General features: G+C 48.0%; 1 protein-coding gene across 2 annotated transcripts in view; it reads left to right on the top strand.

The window, feature by feature from the left end:
• The window catches only part of NEMP2 (nuclear envelope integral membrane protein 2), a 37219-nt gene that overhangs the window by 600 nt on the left and 24745 nt on the right, over positions 1–11874 (top strand). For both annotated transcript variants that reach the window (XM_089779856.1, XM_075934181.2), the window contains exon 2: positions 11375–11490. In XM_089779856.1, the coding sequence (XP_089635982.1) occupies positions 11375–11490 (116 nt within the window). The remainder of the gene's footprint in view (positions 1–11374; positions 11491–11874) is intronic.

Raw genomic sequence — 11874 nt, 5'->3', positions numbered from 1 at the left:
TTTGCGCTGGCAGGTGGGAGAAAACCAGCGTGTGGCCCTTGTAGTGTGAAACAGGCCAGGGCGAGGGGGCAGGAGCAGGCTGGGGGTAAGGTGTCTGGCCAGGGCGAGGGGGCAGGAGCAGGCTGGGGGTAAGGTGTCTGGCCAGGGGGAGGGGGCAGGAGCAGGCTGAGGGTAAGGTGTCTGGCCAGGGCGAGGGGGCAGGAGCAGGCTGGGGGTAAGGTGTCTGGCCAGGGCGAGGGGGCAGGAGCAGGCTGGGGGTAAGGTGTCTGGCCAGGGGGAGGGGGCAGGAGCAGGCTGAGGGTAAGGTGTCTGGCCAGGGGGAGGGGGCAGGAGCAGGCTGGGGGTAAGGTGTCTGGCCAGGGGGAGGGGGCAGGAGCAGGCTGAGGGTAAGGTGTCTGGCCAGGGGGAGGGGGCAGGAGCAGGCTGAGGGTAAGGTGTCTGGCTGGGTGGTGGATGCAGGAGCAGGCTGAGGGTAAGGTGTCTGGCCAGGGGGAGGGGGCAGGAGCAGGCTGAGGGAGTGTGGGGTCTGGACATGAGGGAGTGTGGGGCACTTACTTGCCATCATGCCCTGCCCTGGTGCTAGGCATCACCACTTGCTGCTTCCATGGGCTGGATTCTGTTGAAGCACCAGCTCTGGCTTCCTGCTGAGGAGGAGGGGACAAGAGAAAGCCCTAAGCCTCACTGTGCAATGTAGATCACAGGGAAGAAGCGCTCCAGCTGGGAGAGGGTAGGAGGAACAGAGCCAGAGGGCGCAGCAAGGCTTGGGGCTTTTTCTCTTCTTCCCTCCCTCCCCAGTGGGAAGCTGGAGCTGGCCCTCCAACCATGGGGGGAGGAGGGGAACGGGAGGTTGTGGCACCAGCGCAGGCTCCTCACTGCGGGGGGGAAAGGGGAGCTGAGCTCAAGCTGCAGACCATCAGGAATGTGGCCTCAGAATCCCATCACGCTGACTTGGGGGATCATGGGGGTATGTTTGCCCTCTGCGCACCCCACCCCCCACATATGGGCCTGGTTTACCTTGAGCAGCTCCCAGTCAGCAGTGCAGCAGGGATGCTAAGGCAGGCTTCCTGTCTCTCCTGGTATCACAGACCATGCTGCCCCCCAGAAGCAGCCAGCTGCAGGTTCCCAGCCAATGGGAGTATGGAGCTAGTGCTCAGGGCAGGGGCAGTGCATAGAGTCCTGTGTGCTCTTCCTCCCTCCAGAAGAGCAGGTGGCTGGAGACAAGCAGTAGTTTCAATTTGATGTAGGGTTTTGGTGATTTCTCCCTTCCCTTTTTCCAATCCCCAAACTTTTAATGAAATGAAACACAACACATGCTCCATGATTCTCTTTGTTTGACCTCCTCCAATCACAACCAAGAAATACAATATCCAGTCTGCCTACTCAGACATCTTTGTTGTGATTCTTGAGGAATTCTTAGTCTTATAGAACTTCAAGAGATAAAAGTGTTGTATAAGAGCTGTGGGGAAAATATTTAAGAATGGGCTCTTCAGTCTAGCAGAGAGAAGTATAACATGATCCAGTGGCTGGATGTTGAAGATAGGCAAACTCAGACTTGACATAAAGTGTAAATTTTTGACAGTGAAAATACTTAACCTTTGGAACAATTTTCCAAGGCTTATGATGGACTCTCCATCACTGACAATTTGAAAACCAAGATTGGGGCTTTTACTATTATATCTGCTCTAGGAATTATTTTGGGGACATTTTCCGGCTTGTGTTGTACAGGAGGTCAAGTTATATGATCACTGTGGTGCCTTCTGGCCTGAGAATCTATGAAACTGTGATTCTGCCTAGGTGAACTGCATGGTATGCTGCCACTATTCATAAAACAGCTACAATAAAATGGGTGCTGATAGTGACAGTTCATTGAAAGAAAAAGGAAAATGCAGTTCTTTCTTAGTTGACTCATTCCTAGCTCCTTTCTAGAGCTTCAGGGCATAGCCAAGTTAGTCTGTTACAGAAAAACAACAACAAATGGTCTGGTAGCACTTTATAGACTAACAAAATATGTAGATGGTATCATGAGCTTTCGTGGGCACAGCCCACTTCTTCAGATGAGTGGGCTGTGCCCACGAAACCTCATGATACCATCTACATGTTTTGCTAGTCTATAAAGTGCTACCAGACCATTTGTTGTTTGTTTCCTTCTTTCTGAACACTCAGATTGCCGTACACAAGACACTGGAACTTATTGGAACCTATGGTGAACAAATCAAAGAGCCTGCAATTCCTGAGGCAGGATTTCAAAGGAAACTGTCTGCTTGAAATGTAGCCAAATAAATAAATAAAATTAAAACCATTGCAGGTACCACACCTGTCCCAGAGTTCCCATTTTGTTTTTGTGATTTTTACAATTACGGTATCCTACAGGTAACAATATTTTCTCTTCCTTATTGCTGTCTCAGGGTACATCTACACAGCATGGCTAAATTAAGCTACCAACTTCAGCTATGTCCATTGCGTAGCTTAAGTCAAAATAGCTTAATTCGGCTTTTGGCACTGTCTACACAGGAAGTGGAAGGAAGTACACTCTTCCTTTGACATCCCTTACTCCTTGTGATATAAGGATTACCATGAGTCAGAGTAAGAAGTCCTCCAGCTTGATATTATTTTGAAATAAAGGTTTGTAGTGTAGACATGCAGTATGTTATTTCACAATTACATCAGTTATTCCGAAATAACTCTGCTGTGTAGATGTACCCTGAGAGACCCACAGTAGGGAGGCTGACTGTTAAACTGAACAGAGAAAACCATGAAAATTCCTATAAAACATATGCTATCAAATGCACAAAGTAAACACACAGGAAAAAATAATGAAAAATATTTGCCCCCTCATCTTGTTTTCAGTTACAGTAATCCAAAGTCTTGTAAAATCAGTTGACACAGAAGTGTAATTTTTAAAGTGATGGTGTCTCTTCAGTTTTCCCTGTTACCTTCATTGTGGCCAACAGCTTCTGTGGGCCCCTGGTCAAAGTGTGGGGAGGGGCTGACTCCAAGCTCTTGGAAGCAGCAGGGCATTGGATGGAAGGGATGGGGCCAGGACAGCCAGTTCTCAGCGCTGCCCAGACTGTGAGGCTGGGCCCTCCCCTTTAGCCCTCAGAACCATATGGAGCACCCAGCGCTGCACTCCAGCAGCAGTTTAAAGGGCTTAGGGCTCTAGCTGCTGCATAGAAACAGAGGTGGACGGGAGCCTCAGGCCCCTTTGAATTGCTAGGCCCTGTGGCAACTGCCCCCTTTCTCTTCCCCTCACCCTCTTGCTGGCAGGCCTGGTACATGATAACTAAGGCAGCGTGTATCTTTTATCAAAGAGAACAATGAAAGTCAGAGGGACTATTGATATTCCAGTTGGAGCACTGATACATTTTGCAGGAGGCATTTTACCTGCTTGTTTCTTGCATTGAAGGTGTCTGCCTTTGGTTCTGTTTTAAGATTCTGATCTTGATTCTCTCCACAGATTGCAATCTCATATATTTGGACAATTTCCTTCCCTCTCTATCCTTGTCTCAAGTTAAATTTTGTTTCTCCTGATGGTGAAGTTAATTGTTCAGAGGGATCTTCCTCTTTAAAGTCAGTTGGTTTATAGTTACTCCAGACATCACTCATGGAGTTGAGGGTGTAGTTCCGTGGTCACCAACCAGTTGATCACGATCGATTGGTTGATCCTGAGGCCTCGACCAGTTGATCGCAAGGCATTCTGGGCCCCCTATTTCTCCCCACCCTCAAGAAGCCCCACTACCTACCTCGAGCAACAATGGAGGTAGTGACAGCTTCCCGCGGGGTGGACGGAAGTCCTACAGCTGCACATCACTTCCGGGGGTTCCGGAAAGGCGCTAGCTGCTTCCTTGCCCCAGCTCCCTTACCGGTTAAGTCCCCAGAGGCACGCGCTGGGACTTCCCTTATCTGCAGGAGTGGGGAGTCAGATCCGGAGGGGGTGTGCAACAGAGGCTTCCTTGCTCCGCGGGGGAGTGGGGGGAAGGGAAGGTTTCTGGCCCCAAGGGGTCGCATGCGTGGGCTTCCCTGCTCTGCGGGAGGAGGGTGGGGGGAGTCAGATCCGGTGAAGGTGCGCGACGGGGCTTCCTTCCTCCGTGGTGGGGGGTCAGCCCCAGAGGGAGCGCGCAACGGAGGCTTCCCTCCAAGGCTGGTGTAGGGGACTCCCTGCCCCCACTGGTACCCTGCCCCCGAACCCTGTTCCCTCTCCCCTGCCCCCGAACCTTGTTCCCTGCCTCAGAACCTTGTCCCCGCCCTCCTGCCCCCCTGTTCCCTCTCCCCTACTCCAGCCACAGAACTCTGTCCCCCTGCCCCCCTGGCACCCCGTCCCCCACTGCAGAAACCTGTTCCCCTGCCCCCCACTGCAGAAACCTGTCCCCTCTCTGTAGAGACATGCCCCCTCAGCACCCTGCCCCCTGCTGAAGAAACCTGTCACCCCCCCAGCACCCTGTCTCCCGCTGCAGAAACCTGTCCCCTGCTTGCACTCTGGCCCCTGCTGAAGAAACCTGTCCTCCTGGCACCCTGTCTCCTGCTGCAGAAACCTGTCCCTTGCCCTCCTGGCACCCTGTTCCCTCTCCCCTTCCCCCACTGGCCCCTGTTCCCTGCACTAGCACCCTTTCTCAGTACCATGTCCCCTGCTCCCAACTGATTTTTCTGTGGGTCAGTGACCCCTGACTCAAGTCAGGTTTCCTGCCCTTCTCTTAAATAAAGACAATGCAGAAACTTTTTGTGTTTGACACAGTATTTTATTTAAAAATGAAACCTGGCCAACAAACCCCCAATTGGGGCCAGGCACCCATCTGGCCACAACCACTCCTGCATTCCTCCTTCCCCCAGACCCTAGATCTGAGTCTGTCATACACTGGAACCCCCTGACGTGAGCCCCTCACATACCCCAACCCAAATTCCTGCACCCTCACATCCACAAGCCTGTGGCTTGCTTAGTACCCCAACGCTGCCCGGCCTGGAGCTCCCTCCCTGAGCCAGTGTCCCCTTCTCCACCTCCTCCTGCATCCAGATTTCCTCCCAGAGCTTGCACCTCTTACCCCTTCCCACACCCAAATCCCTCATTCCTACTCCAGAGCCTATACATCCTGTCTCAATCCAGCAAGGGTACGGCTAGACTGCAGGAGTTTTTCAGGATTCTGGAGATATCCCAGAAACACTCTTCTGCATCCAGGGATGCGTTTGTTTTTCTGCTTTTTTTAGTGGAAGAGCAAACATGCTCTTTCGGTCACCCCTATATTCCTCTTTCCATGAGGAATAAGGGGGCTTCCATAAGAAGGGGTTTGTCTGTTATTTGGTCCAGTCTAGACAGGTCAAATGTTGGAAAAACCTCTTCCTACAGAAGAATTGGGGAAAAAAGCAGCAGTACTGTATAAGGATTGGGAATAGCAAGTGATGGAGAGGAGGACAATACAGAGGGTGGGGCTTCAAGGAAGGGGTGGGACGGTAGAGCTTGGCTTGGTCTGTCATTTAAAAAGTGATCTTGGGTGTAAAAAGGTTGGAGACCACTGGTGTAGTCTAAGTGGAGGATGGCTTGGATCAGGTGGCTTTCTTTAGAGAGAACATGTATATTGATACATTAATGCTTAGGGTGGTACTGGTTAAAAAAATCTACTAGCCCTCCACGAATAGCTAGCAAAGAAACCAGTTTTAATCTAAATAGACAGTTACTGTAATCACTTAAACAGGGCAGCACCCTTGGCTCTTGCTTCTGGAGGGAATCCAAACTACCTTCTGCCTGGGCAGGCAGAAATCTTCCTGCCCTAAGAACCTGTTAGCTGGCAGGGAAGTTAAATTACCTGCAGACAGTCTAAGATGAAGACAGTCTAAGATGAAGTGCCCCGCAGCCCCAGCCCCTCCGCGGCTTTGCAAAGCCGCCGGGGATGCCGGCGGCGGGACAGCCCAGGCACGCCTGGGCTGTCCTGCTGCAGGCGTGCTCCAAGGCTTTGCTCCTCGTCTCCCTGCAGACCAGGGAGACGGGGAGCAAAGCCGCGGAGCACGCCAGCAGGGGGACAGCTCAAGCGCGCCCAGGCTGTCCCGCTGCGGGCGTGCTCCAAGGCTTTGCTCCCCGTCTCCCTGGTCTGACCAGCAGACCAGGGAGATGGGGAGCAAAGCCTCGGGGCACACCAGCAGTGGGACAGCGCGGCACGCCTGGACTCTCCCGCTGCCCGCGTGCTCTGCAGCTTTGCTCTGTGTCTCCCAGGATAGCAGACCAGGGAGACGGAGCAAAGCCGTGAAGGACTTGGGCGTCTCCACCCCCGTCTCCCTGGTCTGCTGGGGGGGGGGTGCAGCTAGTGCCCCCCCCCATAGCAGATCAGGCAGCACCCCAGCTGTTCTGCCCCAGGAGTCCTGATTCAGCCGCTGCTGGTCAGTTTCAGCAGCGGCTGAATCAGGACGCCTGAGGCAGAGCAGCTGGGGTGCTGCTGGGTTGTTCCAGTAGCGCCGAGGAGCCGCACTACTGGAGCAACCCAGCAGCACCCCAGCTGCTCTGCCCCAGGCATCCCCAAGTCAGCCACTGCTGAAACTGACCAGCGGCTGACTACAGGAAGCCCGAGGCAGAGTTGCTCTGCCCCAGGCTTCCTGGAATCAGCCGCTGATCAGTTTCAGCAGCAGCTGACTTGGGGACGCCTGGATTTCTTAAGTTGAATCTGTATGTAAGTCAGAACTAGCGTCCAGATTCAGCCGCGGTTGAAACTGATCAGTTTCAGCAGCGGCTGACGCCAGTTCCGACTTACATACAGATTCAACTTAAGAACAAACCTACAGTCCCTATCTTGTACGTAACCCGGGGACTGCCTGTATTGGAATTGGGAAAGGTTCAGAAAACAACAAGAAAGGGATAGATAAGAAGACAGAAAATATCATATTGCCTCTGTATAAATCCATGGTTGTCCCATCTCAAAAAAAGATATATTGGAATTGGAAAAGGTTCAGAAAACGACAACAAAAATTATTAGGGGATGGAGTGGCTTCTGTATGAAGAGAGATTAATAAGACTGGGATTTCTCAGCTTGGAAAAGAGATGATTAAGGGAGATATGATAGAGGTCTCTAAAATCATGACTGGTGTGGAGAAAATAAATAAGAAAGTGTTATTTTATTCCTTATACAGTAAAACCTGAGTTATCCAGCACGCTAGGGGATTAGGACATTCTGATTGACCAGAATTTTTAGATATCTGAGGGTTCCATCAACTTAAGTGCTTTTTGGAGCTATGACCCCCGCGCCTCAGAGGCTGCCAGCTGACCGGCCCAGCTCCTGGCTGGCCGGATCAAAGCTGTGTGCTGCGAGACTACGCTCAGCCTTGCGCTGGCCGGATCAAAGTGGCCACGCCAAGCCCCTAGGAAATTTGCCAGTTTCTAAAGTTTTCCGGATAGTTAAGTGCCAGATAGTGCAGGTTTTACTGTAAAATAAGAAGCAGCCGTCACCAAATGAAATTGAGAGGCAGCAGGTTTAAAATATTAAAAAAGAAACATTTCTTCACACAATGCACTGTCAACCTGTAGCATTCCTTGCTAGAGGATGTTGTGAAGGCCAAGACTATAAGAGGGTTCCAAAAAGACCTAGATATGCTCATGGAGGATAGATTCATCAAGCCAGAATGGATAGGGGTGGTGCCCTAGCCTCTGATGGATCACTTGATGATTACTTGTTTTGTTCATTCCTTCTGGGGCAGCTTGCACTGGCCATTGCTAGAAAACAGGATACTAGACTAGATGGACTTTTGGTCTGATCCAGTATGGCCAGTCTTGTGTTCTTAAGAAGTTGTGCTTTGTCTCCATCTCAAATTCCTGGTGCTGTTATGATGAGGGAGATGCTAAACTGCTGTACTGTAGGACTAGGATTGCCATTCAATCTGTGGACCGTATTCCGTCCTGGCCTGAAAGTTTCAAGGTTCCATTAGCTTTAACAAAAAACAGGACTATGTAGCACTTTAAAGACTAACAAGATGGTTTAATAGGTGATGAGCTTTCGTGGGCCAGACCCACTTCCTCAGATCAAATAGTGGAAGAAAATTGTCACAACCATATATACCAAAGGATACAATTAAAAAAAATGAACATAAAAATGAGCCCACGAAAGCTCATCACCTAATAAACCATCTTGTTAGTCTTTACAGTGCTACATAGTCCTGTTTTTTGTTTCAGCTACACCAGGCTAACACGGCTACATTTCTATCACCATTAGCTTTAATGTGGGTAAGATTTAACTAGTGAAAGGCTTATCTGCAGAAGAAAGTTGCAGTAGGTTAGCCTAAAGTCTGAATGTAAACTGATGTAGTTAAACCAGAGCCAACCTTTGCATAGACCGGATTTATTATGACTCAAAGAGGCTTATTAAATTGAGATAGTGTGCCCAGACAGGGATTTGCATTGGTTTAACTAAATCAGTTTAAAACATAATTTAATTAAACTGGTACATTTTCTCATATAGAAAAGACTGATTTTACCTACAAACAGCATTTCTTTGACTTGACTGAGTCTAGTCTGCACAAGAGCTCCTTTTGCTATTCTCAGGGTATGTCTACACTGGCCTTGTCTTCACTTGCCACGCTGGAGATCGATCTTCGGGCATTCTAGTTAAGACCCACTAAATCAAACACTGAGGGGCAGCTCTAGTCGTCGCTGATACTCCTTGCCGTTGCGAAGAGTAAGGGAAGCTGACAGGAGCATTTGCTCCCGTTGATGGCGTCATTGGCAAGTTACAGTGTTGCTCACAGAGCACTGCAGGGAAACAGCTGTTGTGTGTCCACACTGTGATCGTTGGGACGGTGGAACATATCCACATTAGCAGCTCTAGCAATTTCACAGAGAACAGTGCATTGTTGTAGTTATCCCATTAGGCAACTGGCCATAGGGTGCTTTGGGAAGGATTTTCAATGCTGCATGAGGCAGGTTTCCCAGTCCCATGCTCTGTGGTCATTCTACTACACTGACAACTGCTTTTCAACTGAAGTGCAGGGAGAGGAGAGGTGTGACAGGGAGTGTGTGCGCACACATGGGTGGGAGAAACTGTGTTATGGGGGCATGCTGTCTTGTAACTTCAAACAGTGGCAGGAAACAACTTATCCTCAAGTAAAAGGAGGGGGAAACCCCAACATTAGCTTCCTCCCACCTCCCTCCATAGCTCTTTGCACAGCAATCACTCTCTTTCTCATTCTCACACTCAGACACCTGCCTCTGAGCTCAATAGCAGTGACGTTCTCTCTGAATGGTTTGCTCTGTGTTCCAGTGCAGATCAGCATAGCATGCAGGCTGTTGAAAAGGGAGCTATGAAAGAGGATATGCACATACCTGCAGAGCAGTTAGCCAAATTCAAAACAATTAGCAGAGTGGCTACTGCAGGGATTATGGGCCATTTTTGGAAGCTAGTCACAACACAACAAACAACTGAAGGGTGCACACTGGCGCTGTGTCTAGATTGCCATGATTTTCCAGAAATGCTTTTAACGGAAAAGTTTTCCGTTAAAAGCATTTTCGGAACAGAGCGTCTAGATTGGCACGGACGCGTTTCCGCAAAAGCACTTTTTGCAGAAAAGCGTCCGTGCCAATCTAGACGTGCTTTTCCGCAAAAAAGTCCTGATCGCCATTTTCGCGATCGGGGCTATTTTGCGCAAAACAAGTCTGAGCTGTCTACACTGGCCCTTTTGCGCAAAAACTTTGTGCAAAAGGGACTTTTGCCTGAACGGGAGCAGAATAGTATTTCCACAAGAAGCACTGATTTCTTACAGTAGGAAGTCAGTGCTTTTGCGGAAATTCAAACGGCCAGTGTAGACAGCTGGCAAGTTTTTCCGGAAAAGCGGCTGATTTTCCAGAAAAACTGATCAGTCTAGACACAGCCTGGCACTGTAGCCACTGCACAGTAGCTCTACGCTTTTTGTCAAGGTGATTTACCTAGAGTGTAATAACCGTGGAGCTAGCGTGAACTAATGGCCTTGCTAGTGTGGATACCACAGAAGTTACAGTGCTAGGTGCTGATTTACTGTGCTGTAGCTTGCCAGTGTAGATAAGGCCTTAGAGTTTGACAACATTCTGTCCTGTAGTACTCAGATAGCTATTACATTCACATTAGAGATGTAAAATCCCAGTTAATCAGTTAACCAGTTAAACTTTAGGTTTACCAGTTAATTGGCTAAAGTAGGATCCCGGGTTGGGGACCACTCCAGCCTGGCTGAAACAGTCCCCAACCCCGTAGCCCCTGCCTGCCTGACACCTGGGCTGCCATGGACAGGGGCTGTTCCTGTCCACATTGGACCTTCTGCAGGGCTGGAGCAGCCCCCTGCTTGCGGGAGGTGGGGAGATGCTCCAGCTCCCCCATGGGTTACCAGTTAACCAGTTACCTATTTAGGGTGATGCTTACCAGTTATCCTGTTAACCTTTCACATCCCTAATTCACACCTATTTTTTTCTTCAGTAGACAAATTCTTCTTTGACTTAACAGTTGTATTATATTTGTTTATTCTGCTCTTTAATTTCTTTTCTGGTATCTTGAGGTGATATACTGTTGGGCAGTTTTGTGTGTGCAGATTTACAGGTACACTCATGAAAATTTGCCCCACAAATCAGTTACACAGTATAATTATCCTTATCTAATCCTGAAAACAGTAGGGAGTCCCTAAAATTTCCATGAAGTGAAACAGTGGAAATGATTGATTAGACAATTTGCCAATGCCATTTAAGAGAGCTAGAGACCTCTGGAGACTGCTAATTACCTTCACCACACAGTGTCATCACTGAAAATTATGTTAAAATTCAGAACACGTAGGAGAAATAATTCTACTAAAGAAAGATACTACTTAAACATAACAAAATTACACTGTTTTTCCGCTTCAAATTTGGAGATGTTCTGATGTTAAAAACTTCTTCAATCAGCAGCAATGTTGTGTGGTAAATGACTGTTTTAACATCTAGGCCCATTTTCCTTATTAGACTTCTATCAAATTCACCATTGATTTAAACATTGGATTTACTCCCACTTAAATCACGTGTGGGCTAATGGGCCTTATACAAAGGCTATCAAAATACAAAAGCTGTTCTCTCCCCTCCTCTCCCAAATGTAATAAAAAGCCAAAACAGGCTAGATACAGAATATTCCAAAATGTCAAAGAGATGTAGGCTCCTAAATCACCTTGGAGATCATGGGAACTTAGTGCCTAAGTCATGTTTGAAATTTCAGCTTGGGCTCTTAATCAGTTTCAGAGCTTCTGAAAATATTAACCTGTAGCAGAGGTTTTTAATGCAAATTTTATGCAGGATTTAATTTCTGAAAATTGCTTATGGCCCTCAGAATATCAAACTGCAGATACAACAAAAGCATGAATATAGGAAGTGCCCACACTTGGAAATGCACTTAATGTAGTGTTTCTTTCTTTCTTTCTTCAGATAAAAACTGTATCCATTTGAAGGAAATGGAGATAATTGAAAAAACAGATTCAGATTGTTACTGTTACATACAAAATGGAACAATGCACTTAAAAAATATTTGGTCATCTATTCAGGTAATTCTGTGTTTGGAGTTTGTTTCACATTTTTAATACATGTTTTCCCATCTGAATAAGATGTAGTATTATAGGTGCATTTAAGTATAAAAACAGTTTGATAGTTGCATAGTTGGAGCCTAAAAAGAAGCATGTTTTAGTGGCATACTGCTTTCACTTCTAGTGTGACTGATTTGGCAGTTTGATATCTCTGATTTGTTGTATAGACAAAGAGGATAGAGAAATGTCAACTCATTGTGTTGTGTATATTGAATGGTGACTTTTTAATAGCAAAAACAAAGAACAAGGCTACATAATATCAGCTGCATATTTCCAAGGGTGAAACTTGTAAGATATGCACATTGGGCTTTTTGGGTTGCAAAGTAGTAAGAAGTTTCAATTACC

Source organism: Pelodiscus sinensis, chromosome 7 (genome assembly GCF_052426305.1).
Source record: "Pelodiscus sinensis isolate ZL-2025 chromosome 7, ASM5242630v1, whole genome shotgun sequence".
Classification (NCBI taxonomy): domain Eukaryota; kingdom Metazoa; phylum Chordata; order Testudines; family Trionychidae; genus Pelodiscus; species Pelodiscus sinensis.
This window is presented reverse-complemented; position numbering and strand designations above follow the sequence as displayed.